Below are 18,870 nucleotides of genomic sequence, written 5' to 3' on the forward strand. Positions count from 1 at the left end.
AGCCAAGCACAAAAAGCAATGACCAACCGCATTTATCACATTCAGGCGAACACTCCCTTTCTTTTCTTTCTGCACAGTGACACAAACAGAAATGTGTTGGGCTCCGATAACAAGCTAACAATGGTTGCGTTTAAACCGCGCACCAAAATGTCAACATGGGTATAATGCTAAATTGATAGATACAATTAAACAGGTATCACATGGAGGAATAATGGAGAATCCCCATGGGAAAAATGATAGTTCTCATTGAAACATGCCGCCATGTGTGTGCAGGAAATATAAATTTCATTGAATGGCATTGAAAAGGTATAAAGTGTGATAGAGATGGATTTTTGATAGGCTCCTTATCCAGTTCTAATCATATGCTGCTGTTTTTTGGCTGATGCGCTAAAGGCTGCCTGGGAAGTGGCAGTCACGGCCTTTAAAAAAATAAAAAAAAATACATAAATTAAGAAACAAATGGATAATAACTAAATAAATAAATAAAAACAACTAGAGAAAATTTAAAAAATACAATAAAAGGGAGATTTTCCACCATTTATGTTGCTTGTAAAATTAAACTGAAAATAAATGCATAAAAAATGGGGGATTAAAAATAAACAACTGAGATAATGTGCAATGCATAAGCAGTGCACAACCTCACAAAAGTGTATACGTGGATTGAATTCTGCTTCTATGTAGTGTAGTGACATTTCAGTTGTTCTTGTAGGCTTTTCATGATTTTTTTTTTTTTTGCTCACAGGCCCATAACTTATTTTCCCACATGCGCTTGTGAAATTTTTATTTTGTTACATGACGCTAGAGGTAACCATCATGCATTGGCGTTGTTTAGAATTATAATCAGTTGTAAAGAGCAATTGGGGTTGAAAACAAAATATTAAAAAATCATTTTGGCTTCTTTTGGAAAGCGAAAACTAAATATGCTATAAAAATACAACTTTAACGGATTGATTGTAAAACTGAGCTGATGCTGAACAGAGTAAAGAGTAAAAAAAGAAACTGCAATAAAGCACGGGTAATGTACCTGCAAGTTGTGCTGGCTGCGAGGTGGCAGAGAAATTTCCGTGCTGTGTTTTCCTGTCATTTCAGGACATAAAGTGAGATGTGGCTGTGATGAGAGCTTAATGTGGGCTGATTGACGCGTCATGGCACAAGGGTTTGAGACCTGACAGTGACAAAACATAAATTACAATAGTCTGTTTGTGGTCAGGGTGGAAAAAAATTTCATTATACGCCTACTGCTTTTGCAGCCGGGCTGTGGTGGGTAGGATGCAGCGACGGAAGGGACGTATTATAAGACAGCAGGCCCAGCTGCTGATGGCGGTCCATCGATGCCGACAAATATGTCTGTAAGCCACTTGGAGACTTCTTGTTCCTGCCGAGGCTGTTTGATTTGCTCTCCCTTCGTTGATACTCAATCGGGGACTGCAGGGCTGGAGTGAAGACAGGAAATTATAAAGAAATTTAAACATCAGTCTTCTGATAGTTTTATTGTCAAAACATGAATCCCGGGTACCATTGAGGAAGTTCCTTTGAGTCTCTAAAATCTGCATAACTTCACAGAGCCAAGCTTGTTGTATTTCCGAAGAGTACGCCTGCATGACGAAGCGAGTCACGCTGCCGTTTGTCCCGCGCGACGTCAGGACAAGAGAGCACGGACCCTCGCCGGAATTCTGCTCCACGCCCAAGCAGCTTACCTGTGGCACACAACAAATCCATTAGTGCAATGTACATGAAAAACCAGGACATTAGTTTTTACATTTACTTTTAACAAAAATTTAAGGGACTTTAGGTGAAGTTCAGGAAGAACCTAATTAGCGTGATCAACTTTTTATATGTGAATGTGATTAAATTATTTTGATTGTGTGTCACTTAATAATAATACATTTCATTTGTAAGCGCCTTTCAAAACTCTCAAGCTCACTTTAAAGTCACAGGATAAGATTTTCTGTGGGAGAGCAGCGTCCAGCGTTCACTCAACCCGGAATAACTCTAATAGATAGAAAGTTAGGTAGCTAGCTAATAGATGGCTAATAGCTAGCTAGCTGGATAGCTAGCAAGCTCGCTAGATAGCTAGCTGGAGAGCTAGCGAGCTGGCTAGATAGCTAATATATAGCAAATAGAAAGCAAATAACGTGATAGCTAGGCAGCCATCTATCTATCTAGCTAGCTAGCTAGATAGCCAGCGAGATAGATAGATAGCTGAATAGCAAGATAAATCAAAAGGGGAGAGAGGAAACTTTTCACACACGCACCACTGTGACTTCAGTGCAATGACCAGGGTGGGTGGGGGAAAAGGAAAAAAATACAGGGGATATTCAAAGGAAAAAAATATATACTATCGATATATCCGACCCTGTTTGCATGTAATTTTCTCCGTGCGTGCATAGAAATAGTATCGATATAACCGGGACTATCGATATATCCGATATCGATATAACGAGACTTTACTGTATATACATATACATATACATATACACATACACATAGACACACACATAAATATATGCATATATATACATTTTTTCCTTTTTTTTTCGAAAAGGTGAAGCTTATATACAACAATACCTGAACAACACTTACCTTGATGCAGTTTTTAAAAGTATAGCTGGGTAAAGAGAATCCCCTTTTCTTATCGATTGGCTCACTGAAGATGACCAGCTGTTCAAAGAGGAAGACCCTCCTCTCCTTGGGTCTGGAAAATAAGCATCCTTCCTGTTCGCTCACAGAGAAAGTATCTTGCTGGAGTAGCTTCCCCTGTGCTGTGATTTTCCCCTAAAAATAAAAGTAGATTTATCACACTCATCGCCATGTTATTGAGGCCTCGATCCCGCGCGGGTGTGTGCATGTTTATTTTACCACAAATCCTTTCAGCCTGCCCAAGTTCATCATGTCGTTGCATCGTTTCGGCACAAAACATGTGACCTCTACTGCCCTCTGGAAGGAAAAAAAACCCAGAAACTGTTAAACAAAGAAATATGAAGAAAAACGTCTCAATGTTTACAATAGACCTGGAGTTCCTCGACATTACGTCCTGCTTTTCTGTAATACTTCAGGAAGTCCTGCGGAGGGGCAAACAAGTTTGTTTTCAGATCATTTGGACTCTTGTACGGATCCCAGAGTGAATGTAGAAAGAATTGCAGACCTTGAGCAGAAGCTGATACTTCATGATCCGTTGGACGGGTTTAATCAGCAGATCGTTGAGTTGCAGCCTGTGACCCAACTGCTGCCTGAGATCCTGTCAAAGTGACATGCGACAATGGTGACGAGGCGACGGCGCGAGATCTGCGTTGTGATGTGTTCACGGTAAAGTGAAGTTCTCACCTCAAAGAAGGTGTCGATGTATTCGGAGACAACGTGCTCTGATTTGGGTTTGTTCTGGCAGTAGACCACATACATGTGAAGACGACGCTCCTGAGAGTAGACGGACAAAAGTGAGCGTGAACTCATGCAAATGTGCCTGTAGCATTAGCAAAGAGAGAAAAAATAATTAACATACATTTTGTTGGGACAAAAATCCCATGTGAATTAAACAGGCGTGCCACGGTTATTAGCGCTTCAAATATGAATATTTTGGACAACTTCGTTTTGACAACAAATCTCATCTAATGCACTGTTCCAAAAGATGGAAGAATCCAGACAAAGTGACCTTTGATAATTCCCTTTGACACAATTTGTCTCCATCATCTGTCTACCTGAATCCTCTCCTCAGTACTGTCCTGATGTTTTTTTTCTAAATGGGGTTGAGGTCTGGGAACATAGATGGGTGGTCGGGTGGATGCATGGATATAGAAAAAAAGGACGAAGGATGTTGGTTTGAGGGATGACCGGTTGGATGGATGGTGTGATCAGTTGGAAGTATTTTTGGTTGTCTGACTGGATGCTTGCATTGGTAACTTCATGGATGGATGGAACACAACACAACACAATACAACACAACACAACACAACACAATACAATACAATACAACACAACACAACACAACACAATACAATACAATACAATACATTCTGATTTATACAGTATAGCCGCTATACTAGAGCGCTGTCACAACAGCTGCAACTGGATGTATGGATGGATGTATGGAAGCATGGTTGGATGGATGGATGGATGGGATTGGATTCACCTTTATTAGTGTTGCAGTGGAGGAATTTACATTTCACAATAGCAAAGTTATGTAAGGAAGACAAAAGAAAGAAGTAGAAAATGGATGGAATGGATGGATGGATGGATGGATGGATGGATGGAAGGATGGATGGATGGATGGATGGATGGATTGAAGGATGGATATCAAGTATGTGAGACGCTCTAGACAAACTTAAAATAGAAAAAAGGTGAGAAAACATAGACTCACATGCTTGATGAACAGCTGGGCCAAAGTGTCCGGTTCAACCACACATTTCTCCAACTCACCCAGGAAGTAACTAAGGAAAACAACATTGGAAAATGTCAGCCAAGGCAACTATGAGACAACGATGTGTGAAGCAAGTGAATGATGGAAAATAGGCACCTCTTATGCCAGTCGTAGATCTGATGGATGTTTCCAAAAACAATCCTGTCTTTCCCTTTAAGGTCTTCTGGAACGCTTTGATTGGTCATGGTTGCCATATAGCCCTACATGCATGCACAAAGGATGATATATGCACACTGTCATCTTATGACGGAACAACAATTTCCAAGTAGTTGCTGTGTGGAACTAAGGGTTGAATAGCTAAAGATATTTTTGTGGAAATTTGAGTGTTACGTTGGTGCATGTTTTGATTGTGATATTAATATTCCCGCTATCCGTTAGTTGCTGCCCTTGCATCACATTTTATGGCTTTAGCTCACTGCCAGTCCCAATTCACGCTGTGTACAATGTTCAAAGACTGGTAGCACTGGTAGCACAGTAAGCAACTTATTTTTGTACACTCAGACCAGCAAAGATGCGTGAAAATTGTGTTAATCGTGAGGCGGACATTTAACGGAACATTATCATTTGAAAGTGCACTTTTACAGTAAATTCGGAGATGAAAATTCAAAAACTTGTTTTGTGATTCACTTTCAACGTCACAAAATCGACTCCTCGACTAATCATTTCACCCCCTATATGGAAGTTATACTATACCTCTACAACGAGTCCAAGGTCTTCAACATATAACCTTTCTGTCTCTATCAGCTCTCTCAGCACATACCTAAAAAAAAAGATATTTGCGGTTACAAAAATGTGTCAAATGTACACATGTTCAGAAGAAATCCTGACAATCATTTGTAAAGATCGGGAAGGTAAACACAAGCACTTGAATCCATGTGGAGCATTAAAACTTCACATTCAAAATCACCAGCATCCTCAAAATAGTAAAGATACTGCAAATACAGAAATAAATGCATTATTAATAATAATAATAATAATAATAATAATAATAATAATAATAATAATAATAATAATAATAATAATAATAATATAAATCATAATCATACGACTACTAATACTACTACTACTACTACTACTACTACTACTACTACTACTACTACTACTAATAATAATAATAATAATAATAATAATAATAATAATAATAATAATAATGAAATAAATCAAATAAATGAGGGATGAGTTCTAATCAAATTTTCCACTTCCTTGTTATAGTGTAAAAGGTCTATTTTTGGGGGGGGGTTATGAAGACAGAGTGTGTGGCACATCCCTTGCAGTAAAAAATAAAAGAGAAAGAAAAAATATCCCATAGTTTCTTACAAGCTCTTCTCAAAGGCAATGTTTCTTTGTTCCTCGCTGTCCACAACCACCGACAACTGACTGCCAGCATCTCCAGTCACATTGCAGCTGGTGTCCTCATCTGGGAGAGTGTTGACACTAGATTTATGGCTCTAAAATGTACATGTATACATTTTGGTCAGGAAAAGTGTAATTGATACACAGACACAAACATACACACACAAAAAGTTGGGCATATTCAACTCTCGGGTGGAATTTCAGGAGGAACCTGAAATGCCCCGCAACATTTAAACTGGAAATTCTATTGAATGGAGTCTCAGACTGAGCAGATCTTTCATTAGTGATATAATGCTGACTGACCACATGTGGAACTATTGGGAGATTCTGCAAATGTGTCGTAAACCACCATCAATGTGACCCTTTTGCTGATCCCCTTTTGGAAATTCATGAGCAAATCCCGAGAAAACGGAGAGTATGAACCACTTTTTGATGGCTATTGCGGCTGTTGGGGGAGATTTGGTAAGAAATGTAGAAAGGTATCCTGTGATCTGATTGATGGTGGTGATTTATTAAGGAGGATCGGGTGTCGCGGGTGGGTGGGGGTAATGGCAGCGAGAGCTGTTATATAACAAATGCCCCTCTTCACCTAAAAGCGGTCTAATCTAATGTGAATTTGACTGTAATCCGCTTGACATAGTGCAGCCTCGCTACATTCTGTTCTCTATGTCTGAACACGGCTCCGTAATTCCTCTGTCAAGTGATGATGCAGGTCAAATTTGCACTTTGCTGTTTGGTCGCTTGTCTGATTGTCCTTACCCAAACGAAATCATCTTTCCAAATGCAATTATCCTAGCAGTGATGATACAATATGATAGGCTGCCTTTATTTTCATATTTTTCATCTTTACCGCATGTGTGTTTGAAATCACCAGGTGGTAGCGTCTGGTAGCAAAATGTCCGGACAACCGGATTCTTGTGTTTGATAATTTCTGACTGTCTACGAGGCAATCAAAGCATTTGAACGTGAAATGAATATAATTGACTCAATGAGTTGGGGGCGAGGCCTGTCCAACAAAGACAACAGAGGAGTGAATGTGTGGACTTGTGATTGGGGCGACGCAACTGAGAAAAATGTCAATGATCTCATCAATGAATCAAAGTGGCCTTGACTATCATCACCTTGTACTAAAGACATCATATTTGGTTAAGCCCAATAATCAAACCTCTGAAAATGGAGGACACTGATTCGCTGTGGCGACCCCTTGAAGGAAAAAGCCGAAAAGAAAGATGATTGATATGAATGAGAAATACATTACAAGAATTGGTGTGTCTTTGTCAGGCAGGAGGCCCAATAAGTCACCCTCATGGGAAGGCTGCAGAGAAGACGATGAAGATTCACGACTCAACAGACTATCTTGATATGCCTGTACAAGAAAGCACAAAGCATGTTCTTCAAAAGTATCATTTGAATAAATACACATATTGATGGCATCATCGCCTCACCGCATCTGTCGAGGGAATGATCATGAAGTCGTTATCATGCAAGTCCGAAGGCCTCAGCTGACATCTACCGTGGGAAAGGAGTGACGGCTGCTGACTCCTGTCTGACCTGCACATCTGCTGGTCGGCGTCTGAGTTTAGCTTCCGAACTGGGCTGATGAGCCACTTCTTCAAGGCGCTAATGGGGTGCCGTAATCTCCCAGAGCTCGGGCTGGAGCTGCTTGAGGCCAGGTGGGGCGCCGAGCCCAGGGCGAGGTTTATGGTACTGTCGATGGTCGCCACGGAGTACGACTCTGCTGTGGGGAGCAGAGTGGTGAAATCTGGGAGTTTTGGCATTCGAGTCAGACTTCTGCACAAAAATGTTCAATTTCCTGTTCTGAGCCCTCAATGAAACTTAAGTCGCTGCAACTGAAACTAAAATGAAACTATGCTTCTGGACTGGTTGCAAAATGGACTGCCAGTAAAAGTAAAAACCTCAATACAGTCACGTCTCAGATCATAATTTTCATTCACTCAGACATCAATATGTGATCCTGTCATGCCCCAGCTGGATTTTTCCCCCCAACTTTCAGCTTTAATGTTGAGTCATCTATTCTTCACACAGTGTTTCGAACCCTGACATTAATGTCACCCATTTGTATTAGTTCTCCAGGACTATAATGCCATATGCCAGTAGTCCCTGTCAGCACATTTCTGGAAGCTTTAATCACAATGACAAGTCTGTAGGAAGACGGTGAAAATGTGGGGCCGGGCGTTTGTCCAAACTGCAATGAAGCCATTGAACAAGATACCATACAAAGGTGAAAGTACAAATGCAGATGGGCATACATTAGCCAGCGACATCCCAAGACATAAATATTCAATTGGCTGGTAAAAACATTATAGGAAAAACATCACGTTATGGTCCGGCGTCCCGATGGACAATTGGTTAGCATATTGGCCTCACAGTGCAGAGGTGCAGGGTTCGATTTCAGCTTCCTGTGTGAAGTTTGCATGTTCTTCCCATGCCTGGGTTGGTTTTCTCCGGGTATTCCGGTTTCCTCCCGCAGTCCAAAAACATGCATGTCGGGTCATTATAACACTCGAAATTGTCCCCAGTTCCGAGTCTAAGTGTGGATTGTTGTTCCAATATGAGTACCATACAATTGGCTGGCAACCAATTTTGGAACGTGGAGATGTGATTGTGGTATCGCTCAATAGAGTGGCTGAATTATTATAGTGGAATACAGGTCACGTGAGGATCCAGAAAAATCCTTGACTCTACCAGCTTGCATATCTTTACCAACAGACATGGGTTGATTTGAGCTTGTTAAATAATTTAAAGTCCAACGCATGTCAAAGTGGCTTTTCCATCTTTCAATTTTTCTGTATGCGGCCCTTGGAAGAAAAACGTTGGGTCACCCTTGTCCTAAATTTTGAGTGATGGTCACTGTGATGTTCAAAATTGCTGCTGAGGTGCATGTTGGCGTTTGTTTGAGGAGCTTATGTAATGGGCCATTTTCCCACAGCGCAACAGCTGGATGTCCATCCGGACCCGAGGATGTCGGCAGTGCATGTAGACACCAACGCTGGGATTTCAACCTTGCATGTTGGCTCTACGGGCAGCGGCAGGAAAATGATGGCTGAATCACAGCAAACTCAAGCTGTTTTGTGAGAGTTGTCAGCGCCTCTAGTCAGCCGTGCTGTGTTGGCAGGTGGATTAAAGGCGGATGAGGATGATTGATAGAGACAAAACGTTAGCAAGGACAGAAAATCACATGCACTGGATTCCTACTCTAAGCAACTATTTGTGTTGAAGCATTGTAAGGAATTCAGCATATATATATTTTATGGTACTGTAGCTTGGAATAATTTGCAATGTTTATGCGATTCAAAGTCGGACCCCTTCAAGACTAAAAATGATCATCATCATGTGTTTTTTTATGCTTCTTAACACCTCACTGAGTCTTAATACGATGAAAGTGGTGCATATGTGACACACGTCATTTGTGAGTCACGTGTGCCAGGCAGCTCAAGATTGACTTCATATTTTTTGCTCCGACTAACAGATGAAATGCTCATTAAAACTAAATCCTGCCACAGTCTTCCTGTTGAGTATTTGCAGGGGGTCAAATGCATGGTCAAATATAACACAGACTGAGTGGAATTTCACTCAGGGAAGCTGATGAAATTTAATTTGTTGTAATGTGTTGTAGTTTCTGCAGCTAGCTTTGTTTTGCAAGGTTGTGGGATGAATCCCCAGATGAGAGCATGGAAAAAATTTCAGCCGCTTTGAAAATTTTCATCCTCTGTTTCGTGTTTAAATACAATGTGTCACACATGTTTACTTGTCTGAATGTTCCACAAATAAACAATCTGCACAAAAAATGAAGTTCAAGTGCGCATTGGACAGATGCTGCAGATCACTTGTAATTTTCGATTAAAGTAGACTGCTTCGATAATAGTTTTGAGTTTGTTTACCACAAACACACCCACACACACACACACACACACACACACACAAAATTACTCACATTATACAGCAAAACAAAACGCAGAATAATGTACTTATCCTCCGCCCAAATGTCAATGCAGCACTCATACGGTAATTGAAGGTATTTGCATATATATAAGTGTAACTCGTTGATGTAAATTAAATCTTTCATAAAGAAATACGTATTTAAAACTTTTTTTGTTCAGCTTTTCTATAACAGTGTTTCTTGTGCCAATGCACATTTTATACACTGAAAAAAATCGAATAAAACAAGCTGTTACAGCTTCAGCTTTTGTTAAAGTGCTATATAAATCAATATGTATTGTATTGTATTGTATTGTATTGTATTGTAAACAAAATTAAAATTAAGTCAATTGTCATGGTGTGAAGAGCATTTTATTTTTTATGCCTGTCACAATATGTCACAAGCACACTATATGTAGATAAATAAAGACACTAATTGAAGGAAATAAAATACATTTTTGACCAATTTAATGAAATTGGACAGTTTTCAGAGCGCACATAGTTGAGAATCACCTTCATTTACAGAATATATTACTGTGTCAGATTTTTTTCCCTAATTATCATGAAGCCTAGAAGCTATGAATATTATTTTAACCCATACAGCACATTTCACAGCCGCTATGTAAGAAACAAATGTGCAGGGTAATTCTGCAATACGTGGAAAATTCAACATGACAGAAAAATCTGAGAGGAACGTAGGAAAAGGTAAGGAAGCAGATGCTAGAAAACGGGTAAAGAGTTAAACAGTAATTTTTGTTAGGCAAGCATCCACATATTGTACCTCTCGCTTGGACAAAGCAGCATCCACATTTACGGAGCAGTTTTCTCAACAGGTGCTGGCACCCGCATCCCCGTTGCCGGTGACCCCCCTTCATGACCATCCTTTGCCACTGGTACATTCAGTAATTACATCCAGTGCAAGCATAGTGGTGGATAAACAAGGGCACACTTTTCCGTGATAATCCTCAGAGGAAAGGACATAAAGATTGTCCTCTAGTTCATTTTCAAAGAGAAAATGCACCCAAAATTGTAAAAAAAAAAAAAATTCTACCTCATTGTGGGCAGATCGGAAGAGAAGAGAGTAAGAGAGGGACCATAAGTACTTGAGGGGCTGAGAAAGAAGGAAGGGGAGGTGTCTGGATGTGCGATGAGGGTGGGATATCACGCACACATGGCCGAGCTCGCATCAAAATCTAAGCCCTGCCTCCTCTCACCCTGTTGCCACCCCTTGAACACCCCCTTTTGCTTCCACAATATGCTTTTACACTCTCCTTCTGTTTTGGTAAGCTGCTTGCTTAATAACAGAAACTAAATCCACTCAGAACTTGAGGCGCTGAAATAGGGACGACAATCCAATTTTGGCATCTCCAAGTTAGTGAATCCGAATGTACGACCTGTGCAGCGATACACGTAGACAGACAGATCTAACACCAGTCACAGGTGGATTTTCTTTATCCTGTGAAAAAACAACTAATACTTTTGCAGTTTACTGCGTCATAATAAAGTGAAAGTGTCTTTTGTTTGTCTTTCTTGATTGTTTGTACTGACCCCCGATGGCCGAATTGCACAGACCAGAAAGAGTCGTGAAAAATTATCAACCAGTCGCATAAAATGCTTAATTTTTTAGCATTTTATGTAATTATTTTATGATTATATATTTTATAAAGTACCCATGTGCATGTCCACAAATAGGATCCAGACCTGAACTTGCTTTTGTGACTACAGGTAGCAAAGAATCGATCGTGGGGAAAAAAAGCAACAGGTGGAAATAGCAGTGATATGAGCTGGCAGGACACTGACGGTCAGATTTAATCTCAAAGACAAGATTAAGTATTCATGACTAGATGATCTCCTGAGTACAGCTGTCCGGTCATGTGGCAGCTTGTTGTGTGATTCAAATGCACATATACTCGCACGGACCAGGGAAATAGTGAAGAATAATATTTCGATTATTTTTCCCCACTATGAATGCAAAATTTCTATTACGAAAGTGCATGATCAGCACAACATGAGCATTATACAAATGGAGATTATTGGATTCGCTTCCATGAGATATGAGATACACGATGAATCACGTGCCTTGTATTTAACAAAACACCCCATCACTTTGTCTGATGAAAGTGAGCAAGGAAGCTTCATGCAAAAAAAAAGCAAAACACATAGACAAACTCATGAAATTAGCACTGATGCCGCAGTGTAATAACCCTGTCTTTTCTTTTTACACAAACAGTCAATGTTGACTTTAATAAGCACAACTTAACTCATACACTGCCGTTCCTGAAATTATCTGATAAAGCGCTGGTCAGACCTCCCATGAGGGGGCAGCATTTGCCTTTTGGACAGCCATCCCCATTTCAAGCTGAGCTAACTCCAGACCCATATAGATTTGGAATTAACTATTGTTTTCTGACAAAAGTAGAGAGTCTAAGGTTTCTTACGATGCATTGATTGTTTATGTAGTCCTAAAACGCAATATTCTGTGGTTCCTGAAATTTGAGTGAAAATGCCAGAAACCCTGGCACTGGAGTTGACACATTTTTGCACATTGTCTGGCAGTGAATGAGTTAAATATGAACAAAGTTGGTATAAGGGTGGGATTTGCAAAAGCAAAATTCTAAAGCAAAAACTAACTCCAAAAAAAATTAACGCAAAAACAGAAGTTAGATTTAGAAAAAGAAGGATTTAGAAACAAAATACTCACTTTTGAACCTCGTGTCCCGTCAATTGTTCCGTCCTGCCTTGTACTTTCTCCAAAGTCTTAAGTCTTCATCTCTTGCTCTTGGTCTCCTGATGAATTAATGTTGCCTCTTCATCACCCGATCTTCCTCGTTCCTTGTCTCCTCTGGAAATAAACAGGGGAAGTGTTATACAAACAACTCAGTCAGTATGTTTGGCGTTCACTCCAGGAGAACAAAAGAACAGAAGCTTTCTTCTTCTGGACACATGAGGACACCTGGTCAGATGCAGAGAGATCACTCACCACTCCAGTTAGAAGAGGAAGGGGGGGGTTGATGTGTCCAGACAGGCCCACTGACGAGTCCCATGGGCTCATTCCCACAGGAGGCCTTTGAACTGCATTCATTAAAAACATATTTACAATTACGGTTAAGCCAGTTTACAGCTTTACAGTGATTTTACACGTTTGCTGATATTTGTTTTCTACAAACATTCACAGACGATGAATAACATCATGAAAACACACTAAACGTCAGAAAAAGAAACTTCTGGGTTTAATCAATTTGGAAAATTAACATTTGAGTAGCATGTGTTGTAAAGGTTCTGATGAGGGCTGCAGTCTGTGTGTGGCAAAGTTTGCCATCTTGTGGTGGATCCCACACACGACGTCACCCAACGGTCCTATCTGTTAAGAACTTGTTGGTTCTCACTGACGGGATTAAAACTGGACTGTGCGTGACAGTCAATTTGTGAGATTCCTTTGGCCTTGCTTGACCAATTTAACGCTTTATAAGAAACATGTAACTCCGAACTGTTGACTCATTCACGTGCGTATTACAAAAAAAGTATTGTACTATGGGGGTGACATTTTTTACAATGATTTTCAATCAGAAATCACAAGTTGGACAATTCAATTTCTAAAACATGGAAAAAAAGGAAAGTCATTGGTTATGCTGCAATGATTAATGAAAATGATCCAAATTCATCAATTTGCTCTGAAAAAGGGGGGAATTTATATAAAGTACTGCAAAAAAAAAATATGTATTTGACCCGCCTTCTTCAAATCACCATTTAGAACCCAGCTAAACTGGTCTACTAAAACTCCTGGCTTGGGCAGTTCAACTTTGGCAAGAAGTTGCTGCAGCCAAATTACTCATGCCAGGTTATTTTTAACCCAACTGTTTAAATCAATTTTTCACAAGATGAAATAACTTTGTTCTCTGGTCAGTCTTTTGAACTTCTCTCTCATCTCATCTCATTTTCCGTACCGCTTATTCCTCATTAGGGTCGCGGGGGTTGCTGGAGCCGATCTCAGCTGTCTTCGGGCACGAGGCGGGGGACACCCTGAATTGGTTGCCAGCCAATCGCAGGGCACACAAAGACATACAACAGTCACTCTCACACTCACACCTAGGGACAATTTGGAGTGGTCAATCTGCCTGCCATGCATGTTTTTGGAGTGTGGGAGGAAACCGGAGTACCTGGAGAAAACCCACGCGGGTCCGGGGAGAACATGCAAACTCCACACAGGGAGGCCGAACCGGGACACGAACCGGCGACCTCTGCACTGTGAAGCCGGTGTGCTAACCACTCGACTACCGGGCCGCCCTCTTTTGAACTTCTGAATACTAAATACTCAATAGTTTACCATTTATATAAGCAGTACTATTTTCGGTAGGCTTTCTATAGACTCTGACTGGTTGTTGTCCTGTACATGGTAAGAAAAGTATAGAACAGAATCACAAATTAGGTCAGTGTTTAAAATTTGAATAAACAGTCTACTGAATTAGACAAAAAATAATATTAACCTAAAATTACAAAACGTGTACAAGTAGTACCACATGAAGCAGTCTGAAAAAGTAAACATTTTAACATTAAAATCTACCAATGGCTTGTTTTTAGCAGTGTTGTCCTTGGTACAGTCCATGAAACATAGAAGACTGTCAGAAATATCAAAACAAACAAGGACATAATTGTCACAGAACGTAGTTGAGTCAAACGCTTCATTAGATGGCTAGCTAGTTAGCTAGCTATCTAGCTATATAGAAGATTGATAGATTGATAGAGAGATGCAGTTGACCAACGGCCCACGTGACTGAGGTTATTCTCAGGTGCAGGGTTATTCCTTATTTAGCAGGCGTGTGTGCTCAAGCAAGGCATTTAATTCCTGATCCAGTTACTTAACTGTGAGGGCCCTCACATGGCGACACCCACTCCATGACCACCAGGCAATACAGCCATAATCTCTGACTGGGGTATTCTTGCTGCCACTTTCTTCAAAAAACAAACCCTTTCGTGAGTGTTTTCGACCTCAAGATCGGATTCCAATGGTTATCTTTCACCTGGGCTACGTTATTCCACCTTGTCTGCGATAAACCAGTTAGATGTAGCCAGAGGATAGACGTCATTTCACCTGACTCTGCTGTTGGAAAATGGCCACCGCAGCAGATGACCCTCACTTGGGTGCAGGCCCCGATGATGAGGACGGGTCTCCATCGGATTGGGACTCAGACAGCATCCTGTCCGATGACTCTGTGCTACCAGACTACACTCCGGAGAGATCTGACGGGTCAACGGCGTGTACGCTGTACCAAGCGTGCGCCCGCAATGACCCATCCAGTCTGCGGAGGGTTCTGGAAAGAGGGGTGACAAGGGAAGAGGTCATGGACTTGGACATCAATAACTGGGTAAGGATCGGGTTCGGGTGTGATTGAGAAGACATGCGACTGATTTTTACTACTGAAATTCTGTTCCGTTCAGTTGTTGACTTTAAATTCATATTTCTGAGAGATAATAAAATAAGATTTTTCCTGTGAACTCCGTTCAACAGAATGGCTTGATGGTGGCTTGCTGCAAAGGATTCATAGATATTATATATGGCTTGAATACCTGCCCCTACGTAGACATCAACCATCAAGATAACGAAGGCAACACAGCACTGATGATTGCATCCCAAGCGGGTAGGTCACAACTAAACCCGACAATAATTTGTCATCACAACAAAATTCTATATATTATAATATCTATATGTCTAAATATTATTTACATACTTCTGACTGATGATTTTTGATCTTCAGGTCACGTCAACACGGTCACGTACCTTCTAAACTATTACCCTGGAATAGACACCGAAATAAAAGATTGCCGTGGCTTCACGGCCCTCATCAAAGCCGCAATGACGGGTCGCGATGACGTGGTTGCTGCGCTCGTGATGGCCGGTATGTGAGATAATTTCATAATGAAGACAAGGGTTGAATGCATGTTTTCTGATCTTCATATCTAGTCAACATTTCCAACAACACTTTGGCACAGGAGCTTTTCTACAATGATGACACAGATCTTTTTTGAAACCTGGCCATTATCCTATTAACCTCCAAACGTTCAGTTCTAGAATAGCCAACCAGGCCGTTGAGCTGTTCATATTTTAAGCCAGCTAACTTTGTCCGCCAGAGTATGACGACAGACAGGTTTAAGGGATCATTCTGAACATATTATTACCCCACCCGAAAAAAAAATAATAATAATAAATAAAAAAATCATCTGTAACCGGTGATTTTCAAATCCGGAGCTTGGCCTCTTCCGCAAGTGGAGATCTTGCAGTTTCTTATAAATGTACTTTGCACTGACCCCATGTATCTATATGGCACATAGACCGAGCGCCAATGTGATTTTTGGGGTTTGGACTGCTTTTCAGGGGTGCAAGTTGTATGACAAACATCGGTGAACTGATATTGACACTATTTTACAAATATGATGTGCATTGATAATTTTACAGCCTTGCATTTACATTATATGTTCTTGATAAATGGTTGCAAAACAGGATAAAAATACTCAATATTAGACTTGTGGTTGTATGGCTACTCTCACTTGAAACAAGCCTCAGAGTGCTAAGTATGAATGGCATCCATTTTTCTCTGTACTTTTTTTTGCGCAGGGGCTGACATCCATGTGACAGACACCACGAGAGGAAAGTGCGCTCAGGACTGGGCGCTAAAAACAGGTCGTTATGAGACACTTTATCGCCTGCGCCGCCTCAAATTGAGGCCAAAAGCTGAGCAGTTTTGTGAAAGCTACATCCCGGAGTGGCCTGAGCTAAAGGAGAGGGTCGCAAAAGCAATGGCGGAAAAAAGCACCCGGGAAAAAATCACCCATCACATTAAAAACACGTTTGGATTCCGTTTTCCTCACGACCCAGAGGATAACGGAGTTTTGGACCATATGGTGCGGATGACCACCAGTATCCACAGCCCCCTTATTTCCACCGGGTGTCGTCCATTGTGCCCCACCAGTCCACCTGAAGTAGGCAAGAGGCGCCTCGCCGTACCAGAGCTGATGAAAAAACACTCCGAGAAGGAACTGGAGGAAAATTCCGTGTGCCACAGCAACGGCTCTGTGTCACATATCATTCCCTCCATCCACTCGGCCGACTCCATCGCGACAACCTGTTGCGCCGACGCAGAGAGGAGGGGCAGCATCCTCTCACTGGCCTCCACCAAAGTCGCCTCCAAATTCATCCCGCGAAGTATGGCCAGGAGAAACAGCGTTTTCCCTTCGGGATGAATCCCGCAGATCAATATCAACAGACCGACGGAGGCTACGCCAAAGAAAGAAAAGAAGAAGAAGACTGAGAAAGGCTACCTGGAACCACCAAAGTGGAAATATAAGGAGATCAAGGAGGAAAAGAAGAAGGAGAAAAAAGAGAAAGAAAAAAATGAGAAAAAAAGAGAACACAACCGCACAAAGACCAAAAAATAATTCATAAAGATTGATTATTTCAGAACCAAAGTTTTTTTTTTAATAATAAATACTCAGGGCTTCAATACAGTAAAGGCTGATTCATGAAAACAAACAATCTGAAAATACAGTTTGGAATTATAGCAGTGGAACCTCGATTTCTTTCAGTTCTTGTCTTTTTTTGCCAAAATTGTCACAGTTTTACTACATATTCAATATTCATGAAGGTGAAAATGGATGGCCGATATTCTCATCCTTTCAGGTCATTTGAGGGCATAGAATTGATGGCAAAATGCATTAGTTTAAAGTTAATCTGTCGTTTTAATTACCATATTTTCTGCACTATAAAGCGTACCTAAAAGAAAATATTTTTTCAAAAGCTGATCATGCACCTCATCATCCGCTGCGCCTTATGTATGGAAAACTTTTTAAAATGTCATTCATTGTGCACCTTATATATGGAAAAGGCTTTTAAATACAGGTACTTCATTGGTTGAAGGTGCGTTTTATATTCCAGAAAATACGGTAATTAATTACACATTGATTTTGGTGAATCAAACTGCCGTTTTTTGGGGGGCTAAAATGTATCAGTATTAATATTTTTTGTTGCCTAGGACAGATAAATTGGATTTGCTTTTTTTTCGATCGGAAATATTTTTTCAGTTCATTAAAGAACAGGATAATTTTTAGTTTTCTTTTTTTTTACCAGCTTTTTTTATGTAAAACCCATGGCGACTGATTCAGTTTCTATGGTGCCAATTTATGCACCGAGGCATCTATTGCACTACCTCAAAAGTTCGAAAGGCACAGAAATGTGACTAGACTAGGGCCAGGTGTTGTATGGTCTGCTGTATTTAGTTTTTATCTTCATTACTCTATGAATCATGGTACCGGTAATACTGTATATTGTACATATAGGGGTGTATATAAGTAGTGCACCAGCGCATTTATTTTTGTAAATTGTGGTCCAGTTCAAGTGTTTCACATTTGCGCACCAAGCATTTGGGATGACAAATCACAATTTTCTCTTCTTAAGACTGCCAAATCATTTCCAGGAAAATTCCACTGTTCCCTCCACCATGGAGAAATTGGAAAGTTGCTCACAAAATGACCACATCTGGTGTTGGCAAGAAATACAGTGCTAATCGATTGTCTGGAAGCATTGAAGATAAATTGTTATTCCTGTTCACTTATACTAGTTGCGGAAGACCTAAATAATAGCGATACATGCTGAATCTATTGACCTTATTTTTCTCACGGTTCTTTAGTAAACCGGTGAGTTTGATGGGTCGGGGTAAAATGTGAACTAAGCAAAAACATATAGTGCTCATTTGTAAAACACATCGAAATTGTACATATATTGAAACATAACATGCATTAATCTTGATCATTATCATCATGTGCATTTATTTTATCAACTGTTTCACAAATATAAAAGTTCATGAAGAATAGAAAACAAGTAAGTGTCATTTTGTAGCAAACCTGCATTAAAACTCAGGATGCCTGACAGTAATCCTCAAAGGTGTGGAATTTAATTGATTACGTGTTTTCAGATGGATAGATGGATAGAGGGATAGATTCTAATAGATATTGATAGGAACTGATAGATATTGATTGATACTGATAGATACTAAGACACTGATAGATACGGTAGAGCATTGCAGTAGTTATTGTTATGCTTAGAAACAATTTGTGTCTTACAACTTGGACTGCCTTAAGGAGGAGGATTTCATGTCATGTGTCGCATCATCCCA

General features: G+C 40.4%; 2 protein-coding genes across 2 annotated transcripts; one reads left to right on the top strand and one right to left on the bottom strand.

Annotated features, from left to right (window-relative positions):
• Positions 1-1,032: 1,032 nt before the first annotated feature.
• Positions 1,033-11,232, bottom strand: arhgef25b (Rho guanine nucleotide exchange factor 25b). The gene is made up of 14 exons (XM_089010825.1): positions 10,488-11,232; positions 7,213-7,505; positions 7,026-7,133; positions 5,732-5,862; positions 5,108-5,174; positions 4,511-4,614; positions 4,355-4,424; positions 3,325-3,414; positions 3,146-3,238; positions 3,012-3,062; positions 2,860-2,937; positions 2,584-2,775; positions 1,517-1,697; positions 1,033-1,433 (listed from the first exon to the last, which is right to left on the bottom strand). The coding sequence occupies exons 1-14, from the start codon at positions 10,603-10,605 to the stop codon at positions 1,228-1,230; spliced, it is 1,782 nt and encodes a 593-aa protein (XP_088866951.1). The 5' UTR covers positions 10,606-11,232; the 3' UTR covers positions 1,033-1,227.
• A 3,348-nt stretch (positions 11,233-14,580) lies between these two features.
• Positions 14,581-18,583, top strand: ankrd33ab (ankyrin repeat domain 33Ab). The gene is made up of 4 exons (XM_089010830.1): positions 14,581-15,069; positions 15,213-15,342; positions 15,460-15,600; positions 16,317-18,583. Exons 1-4 carry the CDS (start codon positions 14,815-14,817, stop codon positions 16,940-16,942), a joined length of 1,152 nt encoding a protein of 383 aa, XP_088866956.1. The 5' UTR covers positions 14,581-14,814; the 3' UTR covers positions 16,943-18,583.
• Positions 18,584-18,870: the final 287 nt, after the last annotated feature.

This window comes from Hippocampus bargibanti, linkage group LG12, assembly GCF_051943395.1.
Source record: "Hippocampus bargibanti isolate YZ-2025 linkage group LG12, ASM5194339v1, whole genome shotgun sequence".
Taxonomy (NCBI): Eukaryota; Metazoa; Chordata; class Actinopteri; order Syngnathiformes; family Syngnathidae; genus Hippocampus; species Hippocampus bargibanti.

Coding starts and splice junctions, on each gene's coding strand:
- arhgef25b (XM_089010825.1), bottom strand. CDS start 10,605: ATGTACCAGTGGCAAAGGATGGTCATGAAGGGGGGTCACCGGCAACGG. Junction 5,863..7,025: donor ACAAAGACACACCAATTCTT/GTAATGTATTTC, acceptor TGTACATTTTAG/AGCCATAAATCTAGTGTCAA. Junction 1,698..2,583: donor CTTTTAAAAACTGCATCAAG/GTAAGTGTTGTT, acceptor TGTGTGCCACAG/GTAAGCTGCTTGGGCGTGGA.
- ankrd33ab (XM_089010830.1), top strand. CDS start 14,815: ATGGCCACCGCAGCAGATGACCCTCACTTGGGTGCAGGCCCCGATGAT. Junction 15,070..15,212: donor ACTTGGACATCAATAACTGG/GTAAGGATCGGG, acceptor TCCGTTCAACAG/AATGGCTTGATGGTGGCTTG. Junction 15,343..15,459: donor GATGATTGCATCCCAAGCGG/GTAGGTCACAAC, acceptor TTTGATCTTCAG/GTCACGTCAACACGGTCACG.